This window comes from Chelonia mydas, chromosome 3 (assembly GCF_015237465.2).
Source record: "Chelonia mydas isolate rCheMyd1 chromosome 3, rCheMyd1.pri.v2, whole genome shotgun sequence".
NCBI lineage: Eukaryota > Metazoa > Chordata > Testudines > Cheloniidae > Chelonia > Chelonia mydas.
The window spans coordinates 110,087,498-110,115,238 of NC_057851.1; the positions used below are offsets into that span (position 1 = coordinate 110,087,498).

Here is a 27,741-nt window from a genome sequence, read left to right on the forward strand (position 1 = left end):
TGACTCTGTGTACACAAATTTGCAGAGGGACAATAGGGTTGAGGTCTCTTATTTCTTACCTCTATATATTTATTAAAACATTTTTGCTGTTGACAAGCATGTTACCTCTGGAGAGACAAATCCACAGTTTGAGAACTGCAAAACTAAGCATCTCTGATGGTATCTTCTAGACTGAACACTCCATCCCATTGGGTAGATGGAAAGATTAACCTAAATAATCTATACAGAAACCCCTGGAACCCCATAAAATTGGGTCCCTAATCCATGAACTATTGGAACTCATTTACAAAACTTTTCTTAAACATTACATGAATATATTGTCTCATACTATAAAATTTATAATCCCCATTCCATGATGAGATATCTTTGAACTATAATGTATCTTTATCTTTAGATAGGTGTGTTTTCCTCAAAAAGCATGTTATCAAAAAAATCCGATTCAAAATTAAAATTTTTAAAAATTTTTTAAAAAAATCATTGATTTTTATTCCTCCTGGTCTCTAGTTCCTGGAGTCTCCAGGAAAATCCTGGAGGGTTGGCAACCGTAGCTCAGATTATATGAAGTGGAGGAATTAGATTTAAGGGAAATTAATGACATTTCCATACTCTACCCACACTTACTGAAAGGATTACCACAGGTTATTAATTACTTAATGAGTTCTCAGCTGAAATAAACATGCATTTGTAATGAATTCTGTGCATTGTGTAATCAAGGCCCTGTTGGTATATTTTCCATTCTAATTCTAAAACCAGATTTTGTGAATTTTGGCTCTATAAACATGTCATGCTCCTGTTGATGTGTGTATGGAATATAGATTTAGGGATATTGAAATGATCAGGTTTTTAAGATTGTTCTTGGGATCTTTGCAAACTACTGGTTATTGCCATCTTGCAGTGCCTTTCCAGGTAAAGAATTCTCAGGATGCAACTAAGTAGACATGTGCTAAATGCACAAAAAGGCATTTAGGACACACTGAATGCCTAAATTGAGGCACTCTTCCAGATCTTCCTTGTTGGCCTAATTTTTCTGGGCTTATATGTGTTATGCAGGTCCTGCCTAGTGTTACAAGAAATTTCTATAACTGAAATTCCTCTTCTTTTTTTTTTTAAAAAATTACATGTCTTAATTTGCTTATAATGCTTTGTGATAGTACTTACAAAGTTCTGAAAAAGATCTTTTTCAGAACTGGAAGAGTGAAATTGCCTATTCCCAATCACATCTGTTTAACAACTTCAGTTGAAATTGTGTCAATGGAATCCAGGTCCTGTGATAGCAATTTTAAAACTTAATTTCTTTACAAGAAAAGATTTTTGTAGGTGTAGAGTTAAGGGATCTAACCACTTCTTTTTCATGTAATCTTTCATCACTCAATATTGTCCCACCAGACTTGTGCTGTCATCTCTTAAATCAGTAGGGCACATGTTAAATGCATTAAGTCAAACAGCTTACAAAAGTCCAAGTTATATCTACAGAGTTATCTGTATCAACCAAATTTCTTCAAAGAATGAAATTCGGCTTGTTTGACAAGACCTATTTTCCATAAAATCATGCTGATAGGCAACTGAATGCATCCAATGAAGTGAGCTGTAGCTCATGAAAGCTTATGCTCAAATAAATTTGTTAGTCTCTAAGGTGTCACAAGTACTCCTTTTTCTTTTTGCGAATACAGACTAACACGGCTGCTACTCTGAAACCAACCGTTATATTGCTACCCTTAATTCAGTTGACTTTTGTATTAGCTTTTCCATTACCTTTCCAACGTACGAATGGCCATACTGGGTCAGACTAAAGGTCCATCTAGCTCAGTATCCTGTCTTCCCATAGTGGCTAATGCCAGGTGCCCCAGAAGGAATGAACAGAACAAGTAACCATCAAGTGATCCATTCCCCGTTGTCCATTCCCAGCTTCTGGCAAACAGAGGCTAAGGGCCACCATCCCTGCCCAACCTGGCTAATAGCCATTGATGGACCTATCCTCCATGAACTTCTGTTCTTTTTTGAACCCTGTTATAGGCTTGGTCTTCACAACATCCTCTGGCAAAGAGTTCCACAGGTTGACTGTGTGTTGTTTGAAGAAATACTTCCTTTTGTTTTTAAAGTCCCAGTTTTTATTCATTCCTGGCATTGATGTCATTCTAATGGGGCATATAGTTACCTGGGTAAGACCATTTGCCCTTTCTGAATATTGGCACATTAGGATCTCCCTAGCCAGCTTGTTAAGAACTTTTGGATGCAAGTTATCTGGTTCTGCTGATTTTAAAATGTTTATGCCTAGTACTATTTGTTTAATATTCTCCCCAGTTACTAATGGACTGGAAAGTAATTTATCCTTGTATGAAAGAAACACATCATCCTGTGTCTTTCCAAATACAGAATAGAAGTGTTCAGTGAACACTTCTGCTTTTTCTGCATCATTAACAGTTTTGCTAACTCCATCTAATAATGTGCTTATACCATTGTTAGGATATTTTGTTTCTAAAGTAATTAAAAAGCCGCCTTATTGTCCTTAGACCTACCAGCCATGGGTTATTACATGATTTCTTTAGCTTCCCTTATCAATTTTCTACACTTCATAACTTCTAATTTATATCAATTGCTATCTATTTCCTCATTTTTTTTGTTTAATATTACTTTTTTTTCCTACTTCTGATTAGTATCTTCAATTTGCTGCTAAACTAGGATGGCTTTTAGCCAAAATCATCCTCTTTCTTTACTGTGGAGTTATGGCTTTTTGACCATCTAATCAAGTCTTCTGAAAGAACTCCCAGGTCTCATTCATTTTTTCTGTTTTAAACTTTTCCTTCCAGTCAATTTTGCTCATTATTTTCCTTATCTTTGGGAAATGAGCCCTCTTGAAAACACTAATTATATATATTACTGGTAGGAACAGTTTTCTGTTTGCCCACATTGAATGTAATCAAGTCATGATCACTGGTCCCTAGGCAACCACCAACTTCCAAATCTGTGATCAGTTCATCTTTTTATCTGCCTTAATGAGGTCTATAGTAGTTCTCATATTGGGTGAAATATCTCTTGTTAGAAAATTCTTATATTTAGAAACTCTTAAGTCTTACTACTGGCTGCATGAGACCCTCCAACATGTCTCCCAAAGTGAAGTCCCCGTAACACCACCATTTTTTTCTTGGATGCATTACAGACAGGTGCTTTAAGGAGTGACTTATCCTGTTCTCTAGATTGATTTGGGGGTCTGTAACAGAGCCTCACCATCACCCCCTCCTAGGCTTTGTTAGTTAACACATTGATCCATATGCATTCAAGATCTTGTAGGTTCTGAGTTGTCAATAACTCTAAAATAAGGAATGGTGTTTTTAATATACACTGCCACCCTCTCATCTTTATCCTTCCTAAATAGGCTTTCTGTTAGGGGGCTCTGAGCCATGAAGGAGTTGAGGGCCCACTGGCACTTCTGCAATACAGATAATGTATCTTTGCAACAACTTGATTGAATCTTCCTTGCCAAGCTCTTTGCTCCCATACACCCCCATCCCCATTAAAATAAATATAGTAAAGATACTTTTTCTCCAAGAAGGCAACTGAAATGTCTCCTCCTCCCAACCCAGACTTCTCCTAACTTGACCATAGGATGGGCCATATATAATTATGGTAAATTTGGGGGAGTGAGAGTGTTTAAGAATTGGGGTTATAATGGGAAATTGCCTTAACCATGGAATAACTACCACTGTTTGTAATCAGACTTCTGAAGTATGTTAAACTAAATTTCCTTGGCTGTTGTCTACAAAGAATTCATGTGACTTAACATGTAACACCTGACATGGGAATAGAATCTAGATGTGTAATATGGCAGTTCAAAGTCTCTGCCAAATCTTGATGTTTGGGGGGAGGGATGGTGAGGAAGGTCTTCAACTAGGGTCCTTGATTTCAAAAGGGAAAACTTTTTTAAAAATTAAGGGAATTCGTTAGGGAAGGGGACTGGACTGAAGAACTCAAAGATCTGAATGTGGATGGGGTTTGGAATTACTTTAAGTATAAATTGCAGAAACTATCTGAAACCTGCATCCAAAGTAAGAAGAAAAAAAATGTGTAGGAAGGGGTTGCAGACTGAACTGGATGAACAAGCATCTCAAACAGGTTATTAAGGGAAAGCACAAAACATACAGGGAATAGAAGAATGGGATGGATCAGCAAGGAAAGCTACCTCTTGGAGGTTAGAATGTTGAGGGAAAAATGGAGAACAGCTAAAAGCCAAGCAGAGTTGGACCTCACAAAGGAAATTAAAACCAATAACGAAAGGTTCTTTAGCCATATAAATAAAAAGAAAACAAGGAAAGAAGAGGATGGAGTAGAGATTGAAGGCTATACTTAAATTATCTAATTCCTGAACAAATACTTTGCCTAAATTTTTAATAAGGGTAAGGAGGAGCTTGGGGACGGTGGCATGGTGACTAATGGGAACAAGGATATGGAAGTAGAAATTACCGCATCTGAGGTGGAAGCCAAACTCAAGCAGTTTAATGGGAGCAAATTAGGGGGCCTGGTTAATCTCAATCCAACAATATTAAAGGAACTGGCACATGAAATTGGCAGCCCAATAGCAAGAATTTTTAATGACTCCGTAAATTTGGGGGGTTGTACTGCATGACCAGAGAATTGCAAATATAGTATCTATATTTAAGAAAGGGGGGGAAATAAGTGATGTGGGAAACTACAGCCTGTTAGTTTGACCTCAGTTGTGTGCAAGATTTTAGAACAAATTCTGAAAGAGAGAATAGTTAAGGACAGAGAGGTAAACCGCAATTGGAATAATATACAACATGGTTTTATAAAAGGTAAATTGTGCCAGACCATCCTGATTTCTTTCTTGGAGAAGATAACTGATTTTCTAGACAAAGAAAATGCAGTAGATCTAATCTACCTGGATTTCAGTAAAGCATTTGATACAATTCCATATGGGAAATTATTCGCTAAATGGGAGAAGATGGGGATTAATATGAGAATTGAAAGCACAAGGAGCTGGTTAAAGGGGGAGACTACAATGGGTCATACTCAAAGATGAACTGTCAGGCTTGAGGAAGGGTGCGAGAGGTTTTCCTAAAGAATCAGTCTTGACCAATCTTTATTAACATTTTCACTAATGACATGGCACAAAAAGTGGGAGTGCATTAATAAAATGTGCAGATGATACAAAAGTGAGACAGAAGAGGACCAGAATATCCTAAAGAAGAGGTAGACAACCTTGAAACCTGGAGTAGAAGAAATGGGATGAAATTTAATAGAGCAAAGTGCAAGCCAAGCATGTAGGGAGTAACAACAAGACTTTTTACTATCAGCTGAGGACACATCCGTTGGAAGCAACAGAGGAGAAAGACCTGGGTATATTGTTTGATCAAAGGATGACTGAGCTGCCAATGGGATGTGTCTCTGAAAAAAGGCTAAAGCTATCCTAAGATGCATCAGGCAAGGTATTGTACAGATAAGGAAGTGTTACCACCATTATATAAGCTACTGGTGAGACCTCATCTGGAATACTGTATGCATTTCTGATCTCCCATGTTTAAAAATGATAAATTCAAACTAGATCAGGTGCAGAGAAGGGCTACTAAAATGATCAGAGGAATAGAGATCCTACCTTATGAGGCAAGATTTTAGCCTAACAAAATGAAAGCTGAGGGGAGATACAATTGCTCTCTCTAAATACGTCAGTGGGATAAACACCAGGGAGGAAGAGGAGTTATTTAAGTTAAGGGTCGATGTTGGCACAAGAACAAATGGATATAAACTGGCCCTCAATAAGTTTAGTCTTGAAATTAGATGAAAATTTCTAGCCATCAAGGGAGTAAAGTTCTGGAACAGCCTTCCACAGGGAATAGTGGGAGCAAAAAACCAACCTTGTTTTAAAACTGAGCTTGATACGTTTACAGAGGAGATATGATGAAATTGCCTACAATGGTATATAACCCCTTCATGACTGCTGTTAGCAAATATCTCCAGCAGCTGCAGATGGAACACTAGAAGGGGAGGGCTTTGAGTTACTACAGATAATTTTTCCCTGGGTGTGTGCCCACGTGCTCAGGCTCTAACTGATTTGTCATATTTGGGGTTGGGAAAGAATTATGCCCCAGGTCAGATTGGCAGAGACCCTGTTTTTTTGTTGGTGGTGTGTGTTTGTGTTTTGCCTTCCTCTGCAGTATGGGCCACTGCACTGCTTTCTAGCAAACAGTTGTGTAACCACTGGAAAAGTGTCACACACAACCCTCCCTGCTACCCCCAGTCACTGGCTTACATGAAGGATGATAGCCTTCTTTTGCTACCTGTTACTCCTTTAGCTTGATCAAGAGAGGTCTGATAATGAGGTCCTGGGTTTAAACCCCGCTAACAAACCATGTAGCAAGAAAATAAGTTTTAGTAAAGATTGCATCATATGCATATGCCCATACAGACTGAATAAAGTTTGCATGGCTACCTTATTTCTTACATTTCTTAACTTACAAAGCCATACACTCAAAACCTTAACATAGTGAGTGTGAGAGAGACCCTCTCAAGTTGTGTGGTGTTATCATACTTATTCTCTGCCACTGTACTAGGTGCTGTACAAACAGAACAAAAAAGTCAGTCCTTGCCCCAAAGAGCTTACAATCTAAGTTAGCATTTATTGGAAGATAGGATTTCTCAGAACGCTGCCAGTGGGCTACTAAACCTTTTACTTGTTGGTCATCAATCTGACTCTAGCTCAGCCTAGTAAGGACTGATTTTTTTTCCCCCTCCTCTAGTGGATATATGGCTCCTATATGAGAAGGTTGGATCCTAACCCATTACCTCAGTCCCTCCTACGCTCTGTCAGGAGCACACTATAGTTTAGTCTTCTGTGGGCTGTAAAACTTTGGTTTCTTTTCTGTTGTTGGGTTTAGTATGCAGGTGCTGGGTGGTGGTCTGTGACATACAGAAGGCCAAACTAAATGATCTGGTGGTCCCATCTAGACTTAAACTCCATGATTCTATGGTAACCTGGCCTACAAACTTGTACAAGCCTATGCTTAGCCCAGGCTTGGAACTTGCATTAAATCTGAGGCAGAAGCAGGAAACAGATTGATCAGTATGGGAGAAGAGAACATTGAGGATAGGGCAGATTTCTTCAGGGAAATCTTGTTTTCAATTTTAAAATCCGTTGTTGCTTTTAAATCGAAGAAGCTAACTTAAAACTTATCAGAATGCATATATGGCTTTTTGGTAGATCTCCCAGATCCTGGATTACTTGAAAAATTGTACCTGACAATGTGTGATGTGCTGACCACCGCTGCTAATCTATAATGGCAGGTACAAAGTGTGTGTGGTTTAAAGACAAAACTAACTTTGACCCTGCTTTGCATGTGCACTCAAAATAGTTTTGTGGCCTGTGTAGCTATATAAATCAGTGTTTATACACAGGTCTGTAGTGGCAATTTAGATGAATGTCTACATGTTAATGAAATAACAGTTTGCAGTCCGTATTGTGGCAAAATACCTTGTTCGCCTCAGTAGGCTCAGTCCTTTTTAGCCTTGGAGACTCAGGTTTGGGGCAAGGCGAATCCTGAAAGGTGGCACAGGGTCCTGCTACTCCTCTTCTCAGTCACTCCCTTGTGCTTGTTTTCCTTCCCTTCTGGGGAGTGAGCGCAGCCTCCCTACTGGGAAGGTCTGGTGTCTTGCTGCAAACAGCCTACTGGCAGATTCCCTGCTCCTCTCACTCTCTCACCCTCCCTCTCCTACCACCCAGAGGAGGGTTTAAAAAGGTCCCAAGTAGTTGGAGTCAGCTGAACCTAATTGGTTCCCTAGCAACCCCTTTTCCAGCTGAACCTTATTGCCCTGTATTCTCTCTCCTCAGTGGATAGGGAGGGGCCTTTTAATCCCCTGGGACTAATTACTACCCCCCTTTTGTAGGTGTTTGTCCTGGGGCTTACCACAGTATACACAAGTATTAAGAATATTGAACAAATTCTGAATTTCATCTTAATTCCAAACCAAGGATTCTTTGGGTATTAACAGTAGTCAAAATACACTGCATACGTAAAATATTGTAAAGGTGCAGGACCCATTGATCAGATTTCTGGATTTTAACATGAGTGATTTGGAAATTAATGTAGGCCAGACTAATTAGGCACCTTAAGTAACTACTAATGAATGGTCTAGGGAGCTAGGGAACAGGAGCGGCTAACGGGAGTTTTGCGAGGGACTTCTCCAAGTGAAGGAGGAGTGATTACATGACTCTTGGGGGGTGTGTGTGTGTGTGTGTGTGTGTGTGGTGTCCTTGCTGCTTGACTGAAATATACTGTGTGGTGTATTTGTTTGGGGGCCCGTATACTGACCGTGTGTGTGCTGAGCCTAACGGCTTGGTAGGCAAGGCTGAGAGCTTCTTAACGAGGCTTTGATCCCTACGCCCTCTAGCACCTATCAACCCTTAACCAGGGGAGACTACAATGGGTCATACTCAGGAAGACCAGGGCTTTAAAAAGCTCACTCCTAAGCTACCAGAGGAGTGGCTAACGGGAGTTTGGCGAGGGAGTTTAGAGGGGGTGTGTGTGCGGGGGGGAGGCTAGATACACTTAATGTTCTTTAAACTTAAACCAAAAACACCCCCTGATAAAACAAAACAGCAACAAAGGAACGAGCTTCAGGAATAAAAATATAATGCAGGCAGAATTCCAGCAACAGAGTGGGGGCTATCCAATTTATTGCACCCAATGCAGCATGTATGATTACCTGCCATATGGGCGGGTGGCATCTGTGTGCATTCGGTGCAAGGAGCTCCTGGCCCTCAGAGATGGTGTACAGGCTTTGGAGACCAGAGTGGCTGAGCTGGAGGAGCTAAGGGAGACAGAGAGGTACATAGATGAGACTTTCCAGGATACTGTAGAAAGGCCCCACCCCCGGTCTGACAGCCTCTGTGCTGTTGAGGAGGATGAAAGTCTCAGGGAAGGAGAACATCCAACTGGAGCAGAGGGAAATGATCCCATAGTTGGGACCCTCCTTCCAGATGATGATGTGATATCCTCTTGTACTGAGGATGCCCCTCCAGGGGAGAGAACTCCAGTTATTAGTAAGAGACAGGTAATTATGGTAGATTCGATCATTAGAAACCTAGATAGCTGGGTTTGTGATGACTGGAGAACCACATGGTGACTTGCCTGCATGGTGCAAAGCTTGCGGCTCTCTCGAGACAGCTAGATAGACTTATATGTAGTGCTGGGGAGGAGCCGGTGGTCGTGGTACATGTAGGTATCAATGACATAGATAAAGATAGGAGAGAGAGGATAGACGAGAGGTCCTGGAGGCCAAATTTAGGCTGCTAGGTAAGAGATTGAAGTCCAGGACCACCATGTTAGCATTCTCTGAAATGCTTCCAGTTCCACGCCAGGGCCAGTTAGACAGGCAGAACTGCAGGGTCTCAATGCGTGGATGAGACGATGGTGTAGGGAGGAGGGGTTTAGATATATTAGGAAATGGGGAAACTTCTGGGAAAGGGGGAGCCTATACAGGAAGGATGGGCTCCACCTTAACCAAAATGGAACCAAATTGCTGGCACTTAAAATTAAAAAGGTCGTAGAGCAGTTTTTAAACTAAGGGCTGGGGAAAAGCTGACAGGTGCAGAAGAGTACATTGTTCGGATAGAGACAACCCTTAGGGGAGGATCTATTAATGGTGATTCTCTGTCCTAGTAAGGAGGAGAGGATGGAAGAATATAAAATACAGGTAGGATCTGATGAGAAACAGTCAAATGAAAAAAAAAAATCCCATTCAATTATATCATGTAATGGCAGACAGCTAAAAAGTGACAAGTTTTTGAAGTGCTTATATACCAATGCTAGAAGTCTAAATAATAAGATGGGTGAACTAGAGTGCCTTGTATTAAATGAGGATATTGATATAATAGGCATCACAGAAACGTGGTGGAATGAGGATAACCAATGGGATACAGTAATACCAGGGTACAAAATATATCGGAAGGACAGAACAGGTCCTGCTGGTAGGGGAGTGGCATTATATGTAAAAGAGAGTGTAGAATCAAATGAAATAAAAATCTTAAATTTTTAAGAACCAAACTGTACCATAGAGACTCTGTGGATAGTAATTTCATGCTTTAATAATAAGAATATAGCAGTAGGGATATATTACCGACCACCTGACCAGGATGGTGATAGCGACTGTGAAATGCTCAAGGAGACTAGAGAGGCTATTAAAATAAACTCCATAATAACGGGGAATTTCAACTATCCCCATGTTGACTGAGTACACGTCACTTCAGGACTGGATGCAGGGATAGTTTTTTGACACCTTAAATGACTGCTTCTTGGAGCAGCTAGTCCTGGAATCCACAAGAGGAGAAGCAGTTCTTGATTTAGTTCTAAGTGGAGCACAGGATCTGCTCCAAGAGGTGAATATAGCTGGATCCCTTGGTAGCAGTGACCACAATATAATTTAATTTAACATCTCTGTGGCAGGGAAAACACCACAGCAGCTCAACGCTGTAGCATTTTATTTCAGAAAGGGGAACTACACAAAAATGAGGAGGTGAGTTAAACAGAACTTAAAAAGGTACAGCACCAAAAGTGAAATCCCTGCAAGCTGCATGAAAAGTTTTCAAAGACACCATAATAGAGAGTCAACTTAAATGTATACCCCAAATTAAAAAACATAGTAAGAGAACCAAAAAAGAGCCACCATCGCTAAACAACAAAGTAAAATAAGCAGTGAGAGGCAAAAAGGCATCCTTTTAAAAAGTGGAAGTTAAATCCTAGTGAAGAAAATAGAAAGGAGCATAAACTCTGGCAAATGACGTGTAAAAATATAATTAGAAAGACCAAAAAAGAATTTGAAGAACAGCTAGCCAAAGACTCAAAGTAATAGCAAAATGATTTTTTTAAAGTAAATCAGAAGCAGGAAGTCTGCTAAACAACCAGTGGGGCTACTGGGCAGTCGAGATGCTAAAGGAGCACTCAAGGACGATAGGGTCATTGCAGAGAAACTAAATTAATTCTTTGCATCGGTGTTCACGGCTGAAGATGAGGGAGATTACTAAACCTGAGCCATTCTTTTTAAGTGACAAATCTGAGGAACTGTCCCAGATTGAGGTGTCTTTAGAGGAGGTTTTGGAACAAGTTGACAAACTAAACAGTAATAAGTCACCAGGACCAGATGGTATTCACCCAAGAATTCTGAAGGAACTCAAATGTGAAATTGCAGAACTACTAACTGTAGTCTGTAACCTATCATTTAAATCAGCTTCTGTATCAAATGACTGGAGAATAGCTAACGTGATGCCAATTTTTAAAAAGGGCCCCCGAGGTGATCCCAGCAATTACAGGTTGGTAAGCCTGACTTCAATACCAGGCAAACTGGTTGAAACTATAGTAAAGAACAAAATTGGCAGACGCACAGATGAACATAATTTGTTGGGGAAGAGTCAACATGGTTTTGTAAAGGGAAATCATGCCTCACTAATCTACTAGAATTATTTGAGGAGTCAACAAGCACATGGACAAGGGGATCCAGTGGATAAACTGTCATAGGATAAGAGGGAAAGTCCTCTCATGGATTGGTAACTGGTTAAGAAATAGGAAACAAAAGGTAGGAATAAATGGTCAGTTTTCAGAATGGAGAGAGGAAAATAGTGGTGTCCCTGAGGGGTATGTACTGAGACCAGTCCTATTCAACATATTCATAAATGATCTGGAAAAAGGGGTAAACAGTGAGGTGGCAACATTTGCAGTTGATACAAAACTGCTCAGCATAATTAAGTCCCAGGCAAACTGCAAAGAGCTACAAAAGGATCTCTCAAAACCGGGTGACTGGGCAACAAAATGGCAGATAAAATTCAATGTTGATAAATGCAAAGTAATGCACATTGCAAAACATAATCTCAACATAAATTAGCTGTTACCACTCGAGAAAGAGATCTTGGTGTCATGGTGTCATAGTGGATAGTTCTCTGAAAACATCCACTCAATGTGCAGCGGCAGTCAAAAAAGCGAACAGAATGTTGGGAATCATCAAGAAATGGATAGATAATAAGACAGAAAATATCATATTGCCTCTGTATAAATCCATGGTACACCCACATCTTGAATACTGCGTGCAGATGTGGTTGCCCCATCTTAAAATAGATATATTGGAATTCAGAAAAGGGCAACAAAAATGATTAGGGGTATGGAACAGCTTCCGTATGAGGAGAGATTAATAAGACTGGGACTCTCCAGCTTGGAAAAGAGACGACTAAGAAGGAATATGATTGAGGTCTATAAAATCATGATTGGTGTGATGAAAGTAAATAAGGAAGTGTTATTTACTCTTTCTCATAACACAAAAACTAGAGGTCACCAAATGAAATTAATAGCCAGCAGGTTTTAAACAAAAAGAAATATTTCTTCACACAATGCACAGTCACCTGTGGAAATCTTTGTCAGAGGATGTTGTGAAGGCCAAGACTATAATAGAATTTAAAAAAAAAACAAAAAAAAAAAACCTAGGTAAATTAATGGAAGATAGGTCCATCAATGGCTATTAGCCATGATAGACACGGATGGTGTCCTTAGCCTCTGTTGGCCAGAAGCTGGGAATGAGCGACAGGGAATGGATCACTTGATGATTACCTGTTCTGTTCATTCCCTCTGGGGCATCTGGCACTGGCCACTGTTGGAAGAAAGGATATTGGGCTAAATGGACCTTTGGTCTGACCAAGTATGGCCGCTTTTATTTCTTATGTCTAACTTTAGAATTTTGACTTCATATTGAATGGTGGTTTTTTAGTCCACACAATTCTTTTAAAGTATTATTTTTTTTCACCCTTCTTACACTTAATTTGTACCCAGTTTTGGGGAAGAGGTTGGTGGTTTTGTGTGTGTGTGTGTGTGTGCGTGCATGCAGTATTTTAGGGGAAAAAAGTAACTTCCAGTTGAAAATATTTTTGATTTTACTCAATGAATGTCCACGCCTAACTATTGCTTGACGTGTCTACTGCTGCATTTGCTAACCATGCAAGTGACTTGCATTCCATATCCTAACATGTTTCTGTGCCATTTCTACTTTTTTCAAAAGAAAAAACAATCCATCCACATCCCTCAAGAAATAACAAAATGCAGACTTAGCTTAAAGGAGAAGCTTAAGTCTCTGTCCTAGTTGGTGTTTTGTTTGCAGGTGGAATCTGTGATCTGGCTAGTTATTTTGATGGTGTGAATAAAATGAATCTTCACTGCTAACATTGAGATACTTGTAAGTACAGAGGAAAAACTCTGACATTGTATTTGGTCAGACAGTTAAAACGCTCAACAGATTTTTTATTTATTTATTTATTTATTTATTTTTACATAATTTAAATGCAGTAAGCAGGGGTATCTAAATTTTAGCAAAAATGCTTTCTATTGGAGAGACTGAGGAAGCATGTAGTACTCCAAAATCTATATATTGCTGATCATGTTTCCTAAAACTAGTGGGCAGAAAGATCCAATTTCTGAATGGCTTTGTCTCACATGTAACATCTGTCTGATTTCAGTGGTGATGCAAAAGCTCTGGGATATCAATTGAATATAAAAATCTTATGGGGAAAGACTTCGTGCATGAAATTTCTCATTTCTTCATTGTGGGCACTGGAAATCTGAACTTTTCTGCTGGGAACTAGGGTGTCACTTTGTGCTAACAGTGAATGAGCATGCCTTTCCATAACTGAAACAAGGTAGGAACAGCCGAAAGGCCAATCCAGAGTATAATTTTCAAAGCAATTCTTTTGCTTCTCTATCCTTTCCCCCGCACCAAACACTTCATCTCCTCCAATCCAAGGAGGGCTGTATGCAGCTATTCTTGAATTAGTTAACACTGTTCCTGAAATTGTCAGAAGAGTTAAGAGAAATCTCCCTTCCTGTACTACCAAGGCCTAAGCATGCTGTTTGTGACCTGTCTTGGCCTAGGAATGAAGAACCAACCTGGTGTCTCTAATTGGTTTCTTTCTCCTCTGACCCCCAGCAGATGGTAATGTACGTGCTATTGCTAGACTGCCAGCTCAGCTTTTGAGTCGGTCAACTTAATGCACTCAACCTGATATTTTTTTTTCCTTTTGCAGGAAGAAGAGATGCCAGATGTAGAAATTGACATTGATGACCTTCTTGATGCAACTAATGAAGAGGAGAGAGCTATCAAATTACAGGTAAAATATTTTTCCTTAGGTAAACTTGAGCATATAGCTGACTTAAGATATAGTCACCCTGATATGTTAATTCTGAATGACTCTGCTTCTGGTGGTAGCCTTAGAATGAGTATTTCCTAAATTTGAGAAAAGGGAATTTAATGTAACCTGTCTAGGACTACTGTCTGAATGTAAACAGATTCCCTAGCATTATGAGGAAACTCCTTGAATGAGGATGACAATCGTAAAAATACAATGTCCAGTACACTAGTGAGAGGGATAATTATTCTGAGAAGTAGTAGATCACCTTAACTTTTCTCCAAGTGTCATTAGTATTGTAAAATATGAAGAGGAAAAACCCACGTTAACTTTAAGAACCTCAGAAACCAGTGGGTCTTCTGGTCATGAGTGTTGGCATTATTCCCTATTAATGCATGTGTACTGATCCCTGTGGTCTTCATTACTAATCTTTTCCTAGCAATGGAAAAAATAACTACAGCTTCTGTTGAAACACATGCAATTTTTTGAGTGTAAAAGCATAACCCATTGGTAGCCATTCAGGGCTCTATCTAAAATGTGGGGTGCAAATCAAGATAGTCAACAACAAGAATTAACAAAACAGGGAAATCCAAAGTATGTCATCTGAATTAGGCAATTACAGTAGACTTCTTGGTCTAATTACATAATCTTGTTTGAGGTAAATGTTAATGAAATGGAGTGGGGGAGGGAAGAGTGGGGAGAAAGGAAGAATAATTGTGAGTCTGGAAAAGACATTGAAGCCAGTGCGGGACTTGCCATAAAATGGGTAATAGTTAAGATATATGAGGGGAAATGAAACAAGATCTAGTAAACATGTGAACTGGGATGAAGGTCTGTAAAGAACCCAATTAGTGATGCCCTAGTGAAAAGCTCCCAGTAAAAAGTTACTTGAATCTTGGGGTGTGTTGGGGGTAGTGTTTGTATGTATGAAATCTTAGCTTCTCCTCCTCTCTATCTCCTTGGAGATTTACAAATTGGGATTTTTAATGTAGAATTCCTTTTTAAGGAAGCTGCTACTACTTCCCCTCTGAGCCCAGTGGTGTAGTCCCTTTCTGCTATAGATACTTTGCTGCACCTATGCTGCTACGCTCTGGGAGGGGTTATTGAATGTAAAGATTGCACATCTCTCCTCTGTAAGCTACATGAAAGCTCATTGATCTAGCTTGATTATATATGGGAAAAACACTATGAAAGTACGATAGTCTCAGATTATAGATTTGTTTTTACTTTTCAAAACTTAATACATGACTTAATACAGACTTCTTTCATGTTTTACTTCTAGGAAGTTCTTGTAGATTGCTACAAACCAACAGAGGTAAACTACCCCTTTTCTTGAATACCATTTTTCCCTGTTAAAAACAGTGTAGTCGTACTATATCTATATCTTTAGGTAAAAATATGGGAATGCTGATTAGGAGTTGAGGGGGTATGAACATTTCAGGCCTGACAGTCTCCCCTGGAATGCTGGAGTTCTGTTATTTGACTGGAGCAGGATTGGGCTCTTTGGAAGAAAGTTGATTATTCCTAGATAAGTGTTAGGGTTTTGATTTGTGATGCAGGTAAAATGTGCAAACTATAAACATAGTGTTACTTGTCCTTCTCTAATGTTTTGGTTGCTTTCAATAACACCTAAATCAAGATGTGAAGCTCAGATGTGAAGACGTGAACAAATGGAATTACTTCATCTGAAACGATAAAAATCTAACTGACCAAATGACTATATTTGCATAACATTGTTTCAACCTATTAAATGTATTGTATGGTCTCCTAAGCAAGACCATTATACTCTTGTCTTTTTTAGCTTATCTTTGGGGAGAGACTTACATCTTATTTTATAGACATTTGTGTGAGCGGCATGTGTCCAGCCACCTTTATAAATGGATACAAATACAATACAGTGGAATGATTAAGCCAACAGACTTCTATTAAATGGATATTTGGATGGAAGTTTAGTATTTCTATAGAAAATACTTGTAAGCACCTACACCACTTTTAATATATTACAATTGCACATGTTTACTAGGAAGAGTGAGCCTGGTGATCTAACAGATATTTTGAATAGTTGAACTACTAAAATGCATGATCGAAGCTTTTAAGTTCCTGAACAGTTTATTTAAAATAAAGTGGTCCCCATTATAAAATCAATACTTTCTGAACAAATGCCAAATAGGACAAAGGACAATTCTTTGTCTATTTCTGCCTTAAATTCTTACTGAACCGTATACTGGAGAAGTCTGTTTATGACCAATTGCTGCAGCCATGGCCAATGAAGTCTCTTGTTTGGGATGATGGAAATGTAGCTCAGAAAGACTTGGATACTAATGCTTGTATAGCTTATTCTTCAGTGCGATGGAAATGGTAGACGTGGTACGCTGCTGGGATTCCTACAGAGATACCAGGCTAAAAGGCCAAGTCTTTCTGATGTCTTACAGTAGTTGTGCTATGTTTGAGATGACCCAGTCAACATATTCCAGCAAAGGCCATTGAACTTCAATTGTTTTTCATGCTATTGGTCAGGAACCTGACATTGCTGATGTCTCTCGGACTTTGAGAGGTGAAGAGATGCAGAACAGGATGCTAATAGCTCACATGGGCTTATCGAGAGTGGCTCTGAATATCTCTCTTGTTTTAATCTTGCAAGATTACCCCATTCTCCCAACTAGATAAATGTGTGAGGATGGCTTTTTTGGGAGGGAAGGGTAGGGCAAGAGGGCAAACTAATAATTACAAAATTAGTTTAAGCTAAAATTATTTTGCTTAAAAATCTGTTTATACCAAAATTCTGTCTAGTTTGTATTTGTCTCAAGAAAAATGTTATTTCTGTATTCTGAATATACACCTGACACTTGAGAATGAGGCGGTGTTCAGTGTTTAACATAATTTTAGAAAATATCTGTATGCGTGAGGGAATGTACTTACAGTAATAAAGACAAGGTTAATTGGTATGGCAGCTTAAATGGAATAGTAGTAGATCTGTGTGTGCGCTAATGTTAAACTGAAAGTAAAGAGCCAAAGTTTGAAGGCACCACCATAGGGGATTAGGTTTTAGTATTTTAATTTCTTGGTCCTTGACTCCTGTGGCAGTGAAATGGAGGCAATGCTGTCCCCTCACTCCCTTGGTGACCCTTTGAGCTGGCATGGGAGCAGAATTGACAGACTGCAGTGAGCAGGGTCTCTTCTTCCTCTGCCAGTGGGGTAATCTGCCCAGGTTGGGGTTGAGAAGGGGAAAAGAGAAAATCCTGGGACATGGAAGAAAAAAAAACTATTTACATAGTATAAACAAATACACAACACACACACTATATATATATATATATAATTAAAAAAAATCTGGCTGTTTATCACACTAGTATGTGAACTATTTCTATAAGAGCAAGAGTGTGTGTGTAGAGAGAAGTGTAGTGTCTGGCATTTCTCCTTCTAAGGAGCTGTAATTCAGATATGGTAAGTTCTATTTCTGGCAAGGACTTAACATTTAAACATCTACCACCTGAAAAATGCTTGTGATCCTGAGTTCTAACCAAAAAAAATTAATGTAGTATGAAATCTGCAATTTTACAGCACATGAAAGGAAAGCTAATAAAGTCAAAGTTCACTAATTTGAAGTTCACGCAATCATAGAATATCAGGGTTGGAAGGGATCTCAGGAGATCTAGTCCAACCCCCTGCTCAAAGCAGGACCAATCCGCAATTTTTGCCCCAGATCCCTAAATGGCCCCCTCAGGGATTGAACTCACAACCCTGGGTTTAGCAGGCCAATGCTCAAACCACTGAGCTATCCCTCCCCCCTACATTATATGTTTGACAAGGTGTCACTTTTGCAGGTTGACAGGTTTCAGAGTAACAGCCATGTTAGTCTGTATTCGCAAAAAGAAAAGGAGTACTTGTGGCACCGTAGAGACTAACCAATTTATTTGAGCATAAGCTTTCGTGAGCTACAGCTCATCTCAGGTCAGTTCTGCTTAGTTTCCCCAACTCTCTTCGGAGGTGGAAGGTTAAGGAAAATTTCAGGAGTTATTTCTGTGCATTAATACTCAATGGCTTTTCCGATCCGAAGAAACAGAATTATTTAGGTCACTCAGCATGTGGCAGGTTTTAAGGTTTTCTCTCTCTTAGATTATCTAAAGTGATAATAGGCACTAATTTATAAGTGTTTATCTTCCTTCAAAGTAAAATACAACTAGACTCTTGAGCATGATCAAAAAGAAAAGGAGGACTTGTGGCACCTTAGAGACTAACAAATTTATTTGAGCATAAGCTTTCGTGAGCTACAGCTCACTTCATTGGATGCTGTAGCTCACGAAAGCTTATGCTCAAATAAATTGGTTAGTCTCTAAGGTGCCACAAGTACTCCTTTTCTTTTTGCAAATACAGACTAACACAGCTGCTACTCTGAAACCTGAGCATGATCAGTTATTCTAAAAGCTTAGGTTGTGTAAGACAGCAATTGCTGCTACTTTCACCTGAACTAAACATGTTTAAAGCCGGCATATTGCAGTAAATTATCATTTTCATAACTTTATAAACTTAATATTTCAAATAAAGAAATATCAGTCATTCAATATCCTCAAATTATTTTGATGAAGGTATTTATGGATTATAGTTTGGCTTGCGTATAAAGTAAGACCCACTGACTAAAAGCCATTTAAATATATTCAGTGTAACATCTTAATCAAGAACAACGTGTAATGTGACTGATATGTCTCCTAATCTCAGAAGCAAGTTTGGTCATGTGTGCCAGGAACTAAAAATGTCTTCTGGGCACATGATGCCAACTTCACTGTATTTCTAAAATCAATGGCTAAGAGGCACACTTTGCAAGATACTGTTAGATCTTAAAGTATAAATAATAAAGGCCTGCTTCCTTAATGTGATTAGGTCACACCTGCTGAAGAGAAACTGAGATACCTCTAGAAAACCCAGTCTAGGGAAGAGAATATAAGTTTAAAGAAAAGCCTCCAAGTCTGGCATGCCCAAGTATGAAAAATTCAGTCTGCAAGACTTTTTGAATTGTATTGCTGAATTCTTTATACCACCTAAGAGTGGATATTCCTCTTCCATTTTTTCCTTTCCATTATACACTATTCAAAAGTGGGAGTTCCTTCTGTGACAGAAGACCCAGTCTTGGGATGAATGAATATTTTGGAAGACTACTGTAGCTCCTTTTTTAGATGGGTGGAGAAACTTAGAGCATTTTAAGTCTCATCTGCAAAATAACTTTCACGAAGCGGTGAGGAATGTATGTTGGGTCCATATTTTTCTTTATCCATGAGGGTCACTTAATAAATTTTCATGTTCCAGTTGATTTTAATATTTATGTATTCTGCAAGATCTTGAGCTTCTCTACTCAAAACAGCTAGCCATTCTCAGAATAGAATACCATCCCTATACTCTAGCCTGTGGAAGAAGCATGGCCTTTCTGCACTGTCCTGGGAGTGAGAAGATCAAGACAGACCTGGGGCAAGTCAATATTTCTGTTCCTCAATTCCCTGTCTGTCAAATGCGAGGATGCTTACCCTGAATCACAGGCGGTGTTTGTGGTGATAAATTTATGTTTGTAGCACTCATGTTGCAGTGATGAGCACCACAGAAAAGCCTCTGGGTATTGTCATCTGTCAGGGAGGACACTAGAGCTTACTCTTTTGCTGATCTATTGAAAATTTAATATTAAAGAACTGTTGTGGTCCTGAAAAGAATGAGTTTTTATCAAGGCGTCTATTTTGAAGAAGTTGAGGACTCTATCTGTATTAACTTTTGAGAATCTCTTGCTGGTGCAGCTCCACCATTGATAGCAATAGTGAGAATGCTAGTGTAAGATAGGTTCAGAGCAAGTCTAAGAAACCTCTGGCTAGTCTACATTAGTGCTCGTGCTGGTGGGGCTGCCACAGTGACTAGCACAATGATAGGAGATTTCCTGTTGTAAACAAGGCCAATGAGGTTGGTAATTCTGATAATTCATGTCTAGGCTGTCTCTGACTGGGGGTGTGTGTATATGTACACATACCAGAGATAGAAAACTTCAATTTCTCTTGAAAGTTGTTTTTGACAAAATGCTAGAAAACTTGTGTTTTGTTTTTTTTACTCTTCCTTTTACCCGTTATTTTCCACTGAGGAAAGGAAGAGAAGCAGGGGAAACCAAAAGCACTGAGTGGAAATGTCAGGAAAAAAAAAGCTTTTCACTGGAAATTTTGAGAATTATTGGCATTTTTCAACCAGTCAAACAGTGTCTCATGGCAAAGGTGCAATTGGCCCTTCACTGCAGCTCTTGGGCAGGAAATTATGTGCTTAACAACGTCATGTATCCATGAATGGAATCAGCAAAAGAAAGTATGGGACTCTCTTAGTTAAGTGACTTAATCAGTGCCCCCTCGCTACTTGAACAGTTGGAGCGTTGGAGAGGTTTTCAGTCCTGCATTGGGAAGAATGCGTTTGAGCTGGCATTTCCCTACAGATCTATTTTTCCAAGTTTAATTCCTAACTAGAGGAAATGATAGCTTCGTGACAAAGCTTTTGGACTATGGTTTGGGCCAAATGTTTGGGCATGCCTCACACAATGCACATATTGTGCAGTTTACTCTACAGATGTGGCTGGCAAGCTCTATTTCTTTTAATACCACAAATATAAGCAAAGGACCAGAACTGTGTTTCCATTGTAGTGATGCTGGTGCACTGTGTGGGGGAGAAGAAACAGCAAAAACAGCAGTGCCTGTGAATAGTTCCGCAGGTGTGGGAATACTCAGGATATATGATCTCTTCACCGTATACCTTCCACAAGCCACTGGCTAAATGCCACAATAGAGATGGGAAAGGTCAGTCCCAGTGAAGTGGCACTATCCCCAGGACAACTTGGGGGAAGGGATTATGTTTCAGTGAGCAGCTTAGTGTGCAAGAGGACTGCTATCTGCTCACACCAATATAGATTGGAGAGAGAAAGTAGACCCATGACTCCACCTCCTTCCTTCCCCTTTTGAGGCACCTGTCACCACCCTGCCCCACCATTGGCCCATAGAGGGAACAAACCCTGCGTTCTCTTTAGCACACTGCTGGCAACTGAGGCTTTGTATATTTTTCTCCCCCCCACACACCTGTGTAAAGACCTGTCCGTCTGTTCTTTTACTGAGACCAGGTGGGTGAGGTAATATCTTTTGTTGGACTGATTTCTTGAATGTCCTGGGACCAACACAGTGATAGCTCACTGTTCCTGTATTGCTCCAGCTGATCAGTGTCCCTCTGAAGAGATGTCCTCCGCCTATGGCCAGTGTTGCTCAATAACCCTATCAGGAGTTTTATTTGGCTGTGGAGAGCGAAGACTGTGGAGGGAAAGGTTACTTTGTGCGAATGAATACTGTCCCTTCTTTGGCTTGCCTTGTAAACCAGACTTGAAATGCTTCTGTATAGGATTCCAAGTATTTCTAGGCTAAGAGGAGCTCTTATCACAAGTATCCTGTACATGTGGAGAAACATCTGTTGGGATGGTGTCCAATTAGACTCTGGAACTAATTGGAATAACTTAAACAGGAAACCTGGAATTCATTGTTGGTCATTAAAACAGTGAATCACACCTCCAAAGAGGAGAGGTGAAATGATTTCCCCTCTTGCTGAATTAGCATTTCATCTCTCCCCCCCTCCCCGCCCCCCTGGCTTTATCTGAACTGCATGCCTTTGATTAGGAAAAATGTTAGAGGGGGGAGACGGGGAAAATGCCTGAAGGTCTGAATATAAATGAATTCAAATGAAATATAGATTTAGTGTGTCTCTCTCTCTCTCTCTCGCTCATGAAAATTTGCTCTTTTGAATTAGAAAGGCATGTCTTCCAGAAACAATGGCTTTCCATGGTTCATTAACAGGGATCTCCCCATTTGTAACAAATTGTGTTTAGAGGTGACCTGTAAAAGAAATTAAACTGGGTTTGTGCCTTTTTTCCCCCTGCTTTGAAATTAAAGGCCTTACTTAGTGTGGTTCTTTGTTTTTTCTTTAAAAATAAGAGGGGTGCCAAGTTTTGCTGCAGGGACTCCTTGGAGATAGCAAGGAGCAAACTATCTTAGCCCTTTGAATCTTTAACAGAACTGTTGTTCCTAAGTGTTTCTCAAGCATATGAGTTAAATAGATGTTAACAAAACCTGGAAAGGGAAGTGTTTTTGGTTTTTAAAAAAATTCAGGTTTTTTTAACATAATCAGCTTTCATTTGCATGGTGACTGTCAATCCTATCAATTCTCAATCATCATCAATCAAGCATTCCAAGAAAAACAAGGTAGAGAGAACCAGAATTTCTAATGTAAAAGTAAACTGTTTCTGAGGGGGTGTGTGTGTGTGTGGGTGTGGGGGAACAAATATCCCCCCCCACCTATTAAGCTACCTCCTAATACACCCGTAAAGAATAAAAGGTGCAGACAACCAATTTCAGTCCTTTCTGTGTAGCATTTAAAGAAAGCAAAGGGCCGTTGCTGTGCCAGAAGTATTGAGTTAGCTAATTTGGTGATTATAAAATGAATGCACAATAAACCATTATGAAGCATCTTCCCATCTCCCAACCAGCCAAGGAAAACAAATCTGCAGCCTTGTGAGATCCTTCTTGCTTTCTCTTTGCATGCTTACTCAGCTGTTCTTTGCTTTGAATGTGAGCAGAAAGGCACAGTTGTGTATTAGCATCTGAGTTTTATGCAGGTATCAGGGGCAGAATGATGCCCAGTGCAAAGCAAAAATCTTCTGGAAACACTCTGATTACGAGCTTGCTTCACTGCATACCTGTGGCATATATTAACTACCGCATGGTGTGAAGTATCTGCAACTTACAAAAGCGTTGATAGTTTATAGTTTAGAATTCCTTATCACAAGTAAAATTGCTCCTGAGGGGGAAATCCTTTCTAATAACTTCATTTATTTCCTTAAATGAATGGTAATTTGTGTGGTTTGTCTCCTTTCCTGATCAACACCCTTCACTTAGCTTTCATCTGGCTGGGGATTTCTCTTCTCCACCTACCAGCCAGTCAGATCAGCTTATGATGTTCTATTGGGAGTATTAAGCAGCAACCAGCTGAAATTTCCAATGTAAAATGAAAGCCTCTTACTCTGTATAAGGTGTAGAAGGGTTGTGGTTCTACTTCAAAGGAGGAGGGGGAAACCCTCTTTGAATTTCTAAAACAGTGTTTCTTCTACTGATTGCTCATAATCTCCCATGGGTCTGTTTGCTTTCATTTTACACAGAGATTTCATCTGAAAGTAAGCTGGTCATAGTTAAATTTGATATCACAGGGGGAAAACTATTGAACAGCTCCTCTAGAAGGAGGGGTGAGAGAGGAGCTCAGTGGAATTCCATGGCCACATTTCAAATAGGAAAACTTGAGCAATCCAATATCAGAAGTGCAGCTATACGGGTCCCTATATTCACATTTTAGGTACACAGGTTGCTGATCAACTCTTTTGTGTCCTGTTGACATTAAAGAGTCAGCCAAGTTCTGAACTGGATGTTTTGCAGCTGCCTATTCAGGGGGGAAAGGAGGTGAAGTACTGCAGCCTTTTCTGGGAGCAGATAGGGAAGTTCCAGGCATTTAGAAAGGGAATGGGAGGCTGATCAAATAGGGAAGAAAGGAAGGAAAAAAGTTTTAGGAGGAGAAGAAATATCTTAATTGAGTGTTTGAGATATTGATGCATACTTTTTTTCATTTGGGACAGCTGAGGGAGAAATCTATTTTAGGTTTTAAAAAATCTGTTTCCCCAATCAAATCTCTTCTAAATGGGCAGGGAAGACGCTTGCTTTCCTTCTACCGTATTGCAATAGTGTGTGTTGAGACTCACGCAGTCCATCCAGAAACACACCGACCCCTCTCTTGAGTTAAATATATATCTAACCATAAATGTTACTCATAGTGACATCTCCCATAAATACTGTAGCCCTGGCAGCAAACAAACTTAAGCATTTGTTTTATCAGGGTTTCAGCATGTTTATTTGAGCCTATCAGTGTGGCATGTAGGTGCTGACTTTGTTCACTGGCATTTCTAACCCTCCCCCCAGGGAATGAAACTTGGAAGTGCAACTTTTGTTACGGGCTAAGCAAAGGGCTTCATTTTTATTTAATATCACTATAGCAACATTAATGAAGATATCTTTTAAATCTAGGTCTATTGATTACTTTCATTTCCATTTTGGAATTGTCTTGTCAGCTATTTCCTGGCTTGCTACCCATAACTATATTATATTTTGGTACTTAAGAACTTAATGCCAAGCTGACACTCACGTGTGCTAGTACTTACGTCAACAAATCCCCATATGTTTTTACAGTACTACATATGGCACTACTGGTAAACTCAATTATCCAAAAGTCTCAAATGACATCAAAAATCTTCAGATTAGTTGGAATTCCAACTAAACAAATTTTGGGATCTAATCAAAATTTTGATTCGGGGGATAAACTAATTTTGTATAAATTGTTTGGACAATCCTTATCCTACCTGTATTAAGAGGTAATATTGTACCAGAATTCATTAAATGTAAACTAAAAGCTATGATCATATACAAATAATAGTGGATAAATAATAACAAAACAATTTTAAATTGGGGTCTATTTCTGCAAACCCTGACTCATAACTAGTCTTTAAACGTGAAAGAAAACCCCTTCGAAGTCCATCAGACTACTAGCTTGATTAAGGACCAACTATGTGCATAAGTTTGTTATTTTAAACAGCGCTGGCCCTTTTAAAGTTTAAAAACCATCCTTAACCACTCATATTGTATCTAGATGTTAGTGGCTGGTTTTGCCTGATGTAAGCCTTGCCTACACTAGGTAAACTTACATATATTATCACGTGTGGTGACCCAGCTTCTGCAGAAATTCTGAAAGCACCATTGGGAGACCTCATGTGGGCAAGAATCTCTCAGCCAGACCCACTATTATTGTGTCAATTAATTACATTTCCTTTAATTTAAAAAGGTGGTAAAATGGAGTTTGGCTCTGGGACCCATGTAGCACTAGGGGGAACCCTAGTGTGACTACTTGTTTGGCAAAAGTGGGGCTAACAGTGATGGGGAAAGGGAACATTTTTGGCAAGCTTTTCCATTGTAGATGTGGCGTAAATGTCAGTAATTTCTCAGTAGTAACCACTGTAGTCAGAGTTTTCATAATAACTTCATATTTTTCAAGATTGTAGCTTTCTGAAACTCTCCTTCTGGGGCTGAAATTTCCTGAGCTTGATCTCTGCCTGAAGGTGACATGTTTTGAGGGCAGGTTACCAAAACTGCCTGTTGTGTTTGAGGAAAGTGCAGGTGAAAACACCTCGTTGCACTTAGATTTTAACTCTGATCTCATAGAGAGCTACACTTTAAAAAAAAAAAAGAAAGACTAAGGGCATGTCTACGCTTACCAGTAGATTGGCAGCGAGTGTTGATTTTAGCAGGTCTGGTGAAGACATGCTAAATCAATGGGAGAGCACTCTCTCATCGATTTGTGTACTCCACCTCCCCAAGAAGCATAAGGTGTAGCCACCGTGGTAAGTGGATCTAACTACGCCGACTTCAGTTACGTTATTCATGTAACTGAAGTCGCGTAAGTTAAATTGATTTACCACCGTAAGTTTGAAACAGACCAGCCGTAAGTTTGAAACATAACATTTGACGTGAGCTGCTTCTTCTAGCTTTTGAAGCAAGCTGCCCAGTGGACAACTGTCAGATAGACTTGTGTGATAAAAGGGTGGAAGATGGATAGCAACTGAGTTATATTGCACATGGAGGGAATAATGAGTTTCTTTCCTTTCCACTTCATGATGGAAGTGTGCATGTAGCCTTTACTTTAAGGTTCCAAGAGCTCATATAAATTCCACCTTATCAGTAAAATCTTATCTTCAGGATAAGCTTGTATAGTTTGCTTTAGTGTTCCTCCTTTAAAAAAAAAATACAAACCAAAACTATGATGTCTTGATGATACAAATTATTGTTTTTCTAATCTTTTTTTTTTTTTCCCTAGGAATTTATCAGAGAACTGCTAACTCGGATAAGAGGGATGAGAAAGCTAAGCCCCCCTCACAAGAAGAGTATATAACTACTCAAATAGTAGCACTCTTATAAGAAACCTAGCAAGGGAAATGGGACTTTGACTACAAGACGTTTATTAAAATAGAGTTGTCTTTCTGAGCAACTTTTTTTTTTATTTGGTTCAGTTTTGACATTTACTCAAGGGAGTCCTATTTCATGTGCTTTCAAGGGTTTTTTTTTTTTTAAGTGTCAGTTTTTTTTATCAAGGATATCAACATTTTTGGAGCTGCTCGACTATCCTACTAAAGGATTTTAGAACCGGTGAAGAACCCAGGCATTAGTGACCATGTCATAACAATGAAGGGCAGCAATCCCACATGGTGAATCAGAAGAGTATGTAAACTTGCAGAGCTAGAAGAATTGCCTTTTTATTTTCCCCTAGCAACTAGTTAGATAACGTTTTAAGTTGGCTGTACATTTAACTCATGGATGTCGAGTTTCTTGTGCTTGTATGTACATAAGTTGTAAAGTGGGGTTGTGAATACTGTTTCACGTGGCTGGAAGGGAAGTTGTTACAGTAAACTATTTAAATGGTTGCTGAAGCAAACATGTTACTAGAGGGCAACAATTTAGGTTACCAAAATGAGTACTGCCATTTTCTAAATCCATTTTAAAACACCGAGGTGAAGAATTTCAGTATATCTTCTCATACAGAAAGCAACATATGAGAACTGGGGGAGTTTCTTAAGGGCTTAATTTGTAGACTTCTAATTGTTTTATTGACTTTGATGCTTTGCCAGATCATTTTCTCTTCACCTCATGGTGTGTTAGAGTTGTATTAACCTACTGTATAAGAGCCTGATGTGATACCTAGAGAAATGTCAATCGCCATCTAAAAAATGTTTCACAGTGTGGGGGAAAGAAGTGCTACCAAAACAAACCAAAAGCAGTGTTTTGCATTGCAGGTTTTAATGCAGATCCCCCTTTCAATAAAGAATAGTGTAGCATTTGTTTAGAGCTCTGTCCCCAGAACTAGGGGGGCGCTTGTTAGTTATGGGTCCTCCTTTCTTGTGAAAGCAAGAATGGAATACTTTCAGCGGATCCCTGACACTTCTTAATTAAGGACATTTTCCAGATGTTCCATAAGCTACCATATGCCAGTAGATGAATTTAGTCAGGCATTTTATATTAAAGGTGCTCTTAACATATTTTATTTTTAAAAATAAGAAATACATGTTTGTGAATTTTATGTATGCTGGCAAGCTTTTTTAAATGTATTTAATTTTGTAATGTTTATCAATGATTTTATTTACCGGATATTTACTCAAATAAATGGAACTTGTGACTCTTGTTACATCTACACTTCCCAAAGCTACTAGCGCATATATTCAATGATAGTTATAGGGATGTATACACAGAAGGAGTGAGTTGGTCAATACATGTCAGTCCACCTTAGGCTGGCCTAATACCCTGGGCTTGGGGGTAATACCACCTAACCTCAAATGTTTGAGTATTAGATTTCAATAGTCTCTGCAGACTGAAATCACATTCTGGGTTTGGTACAAAGTTAAAGTTGTCCTTTCTAGTCATTAGAGAATGCATTATGTGAGA

General features: G+C 39.3%; 1 protein-coding gene across 2 annotated transcripts in view; it reads left to right on the plus strand.

The window, feature by feature from the left end:
• PPP1R14C (protein phosphatase 1 regulatory inhibitor subunit 14C) overlaps positions 1-27,490 on the plus strand; it is a 69,612-nt gene extending 42,122 nt beyond the window's left edge. Inside the window, exons 2-4 of one of the 2 annotated variants that reach the window (XM_037894973.2) lie at positions 14,063-14,146; positions 15,447-15,479; positions 26,123-27,490. In XM_037894973.2, the coding sequence (XP_037750901.1) occupies positions 14,063-14,146; positions 15,447-15,479; positions 26,123-26,197 (192 nt within the window). In that variant the 3' untranslated portion in view covers positions 26,198-27,490. The remainder of the gene's footprint in view (positions 1-14,062; positions 14,147-15,446; positions 15,480-26,122) is intronic. The other variant, XM_043543135.1, reaches the window with a different exon arrangement.
• The last annotated feature ends 251 nt before the right edge of the window (positions 27,491-27,741 follow it).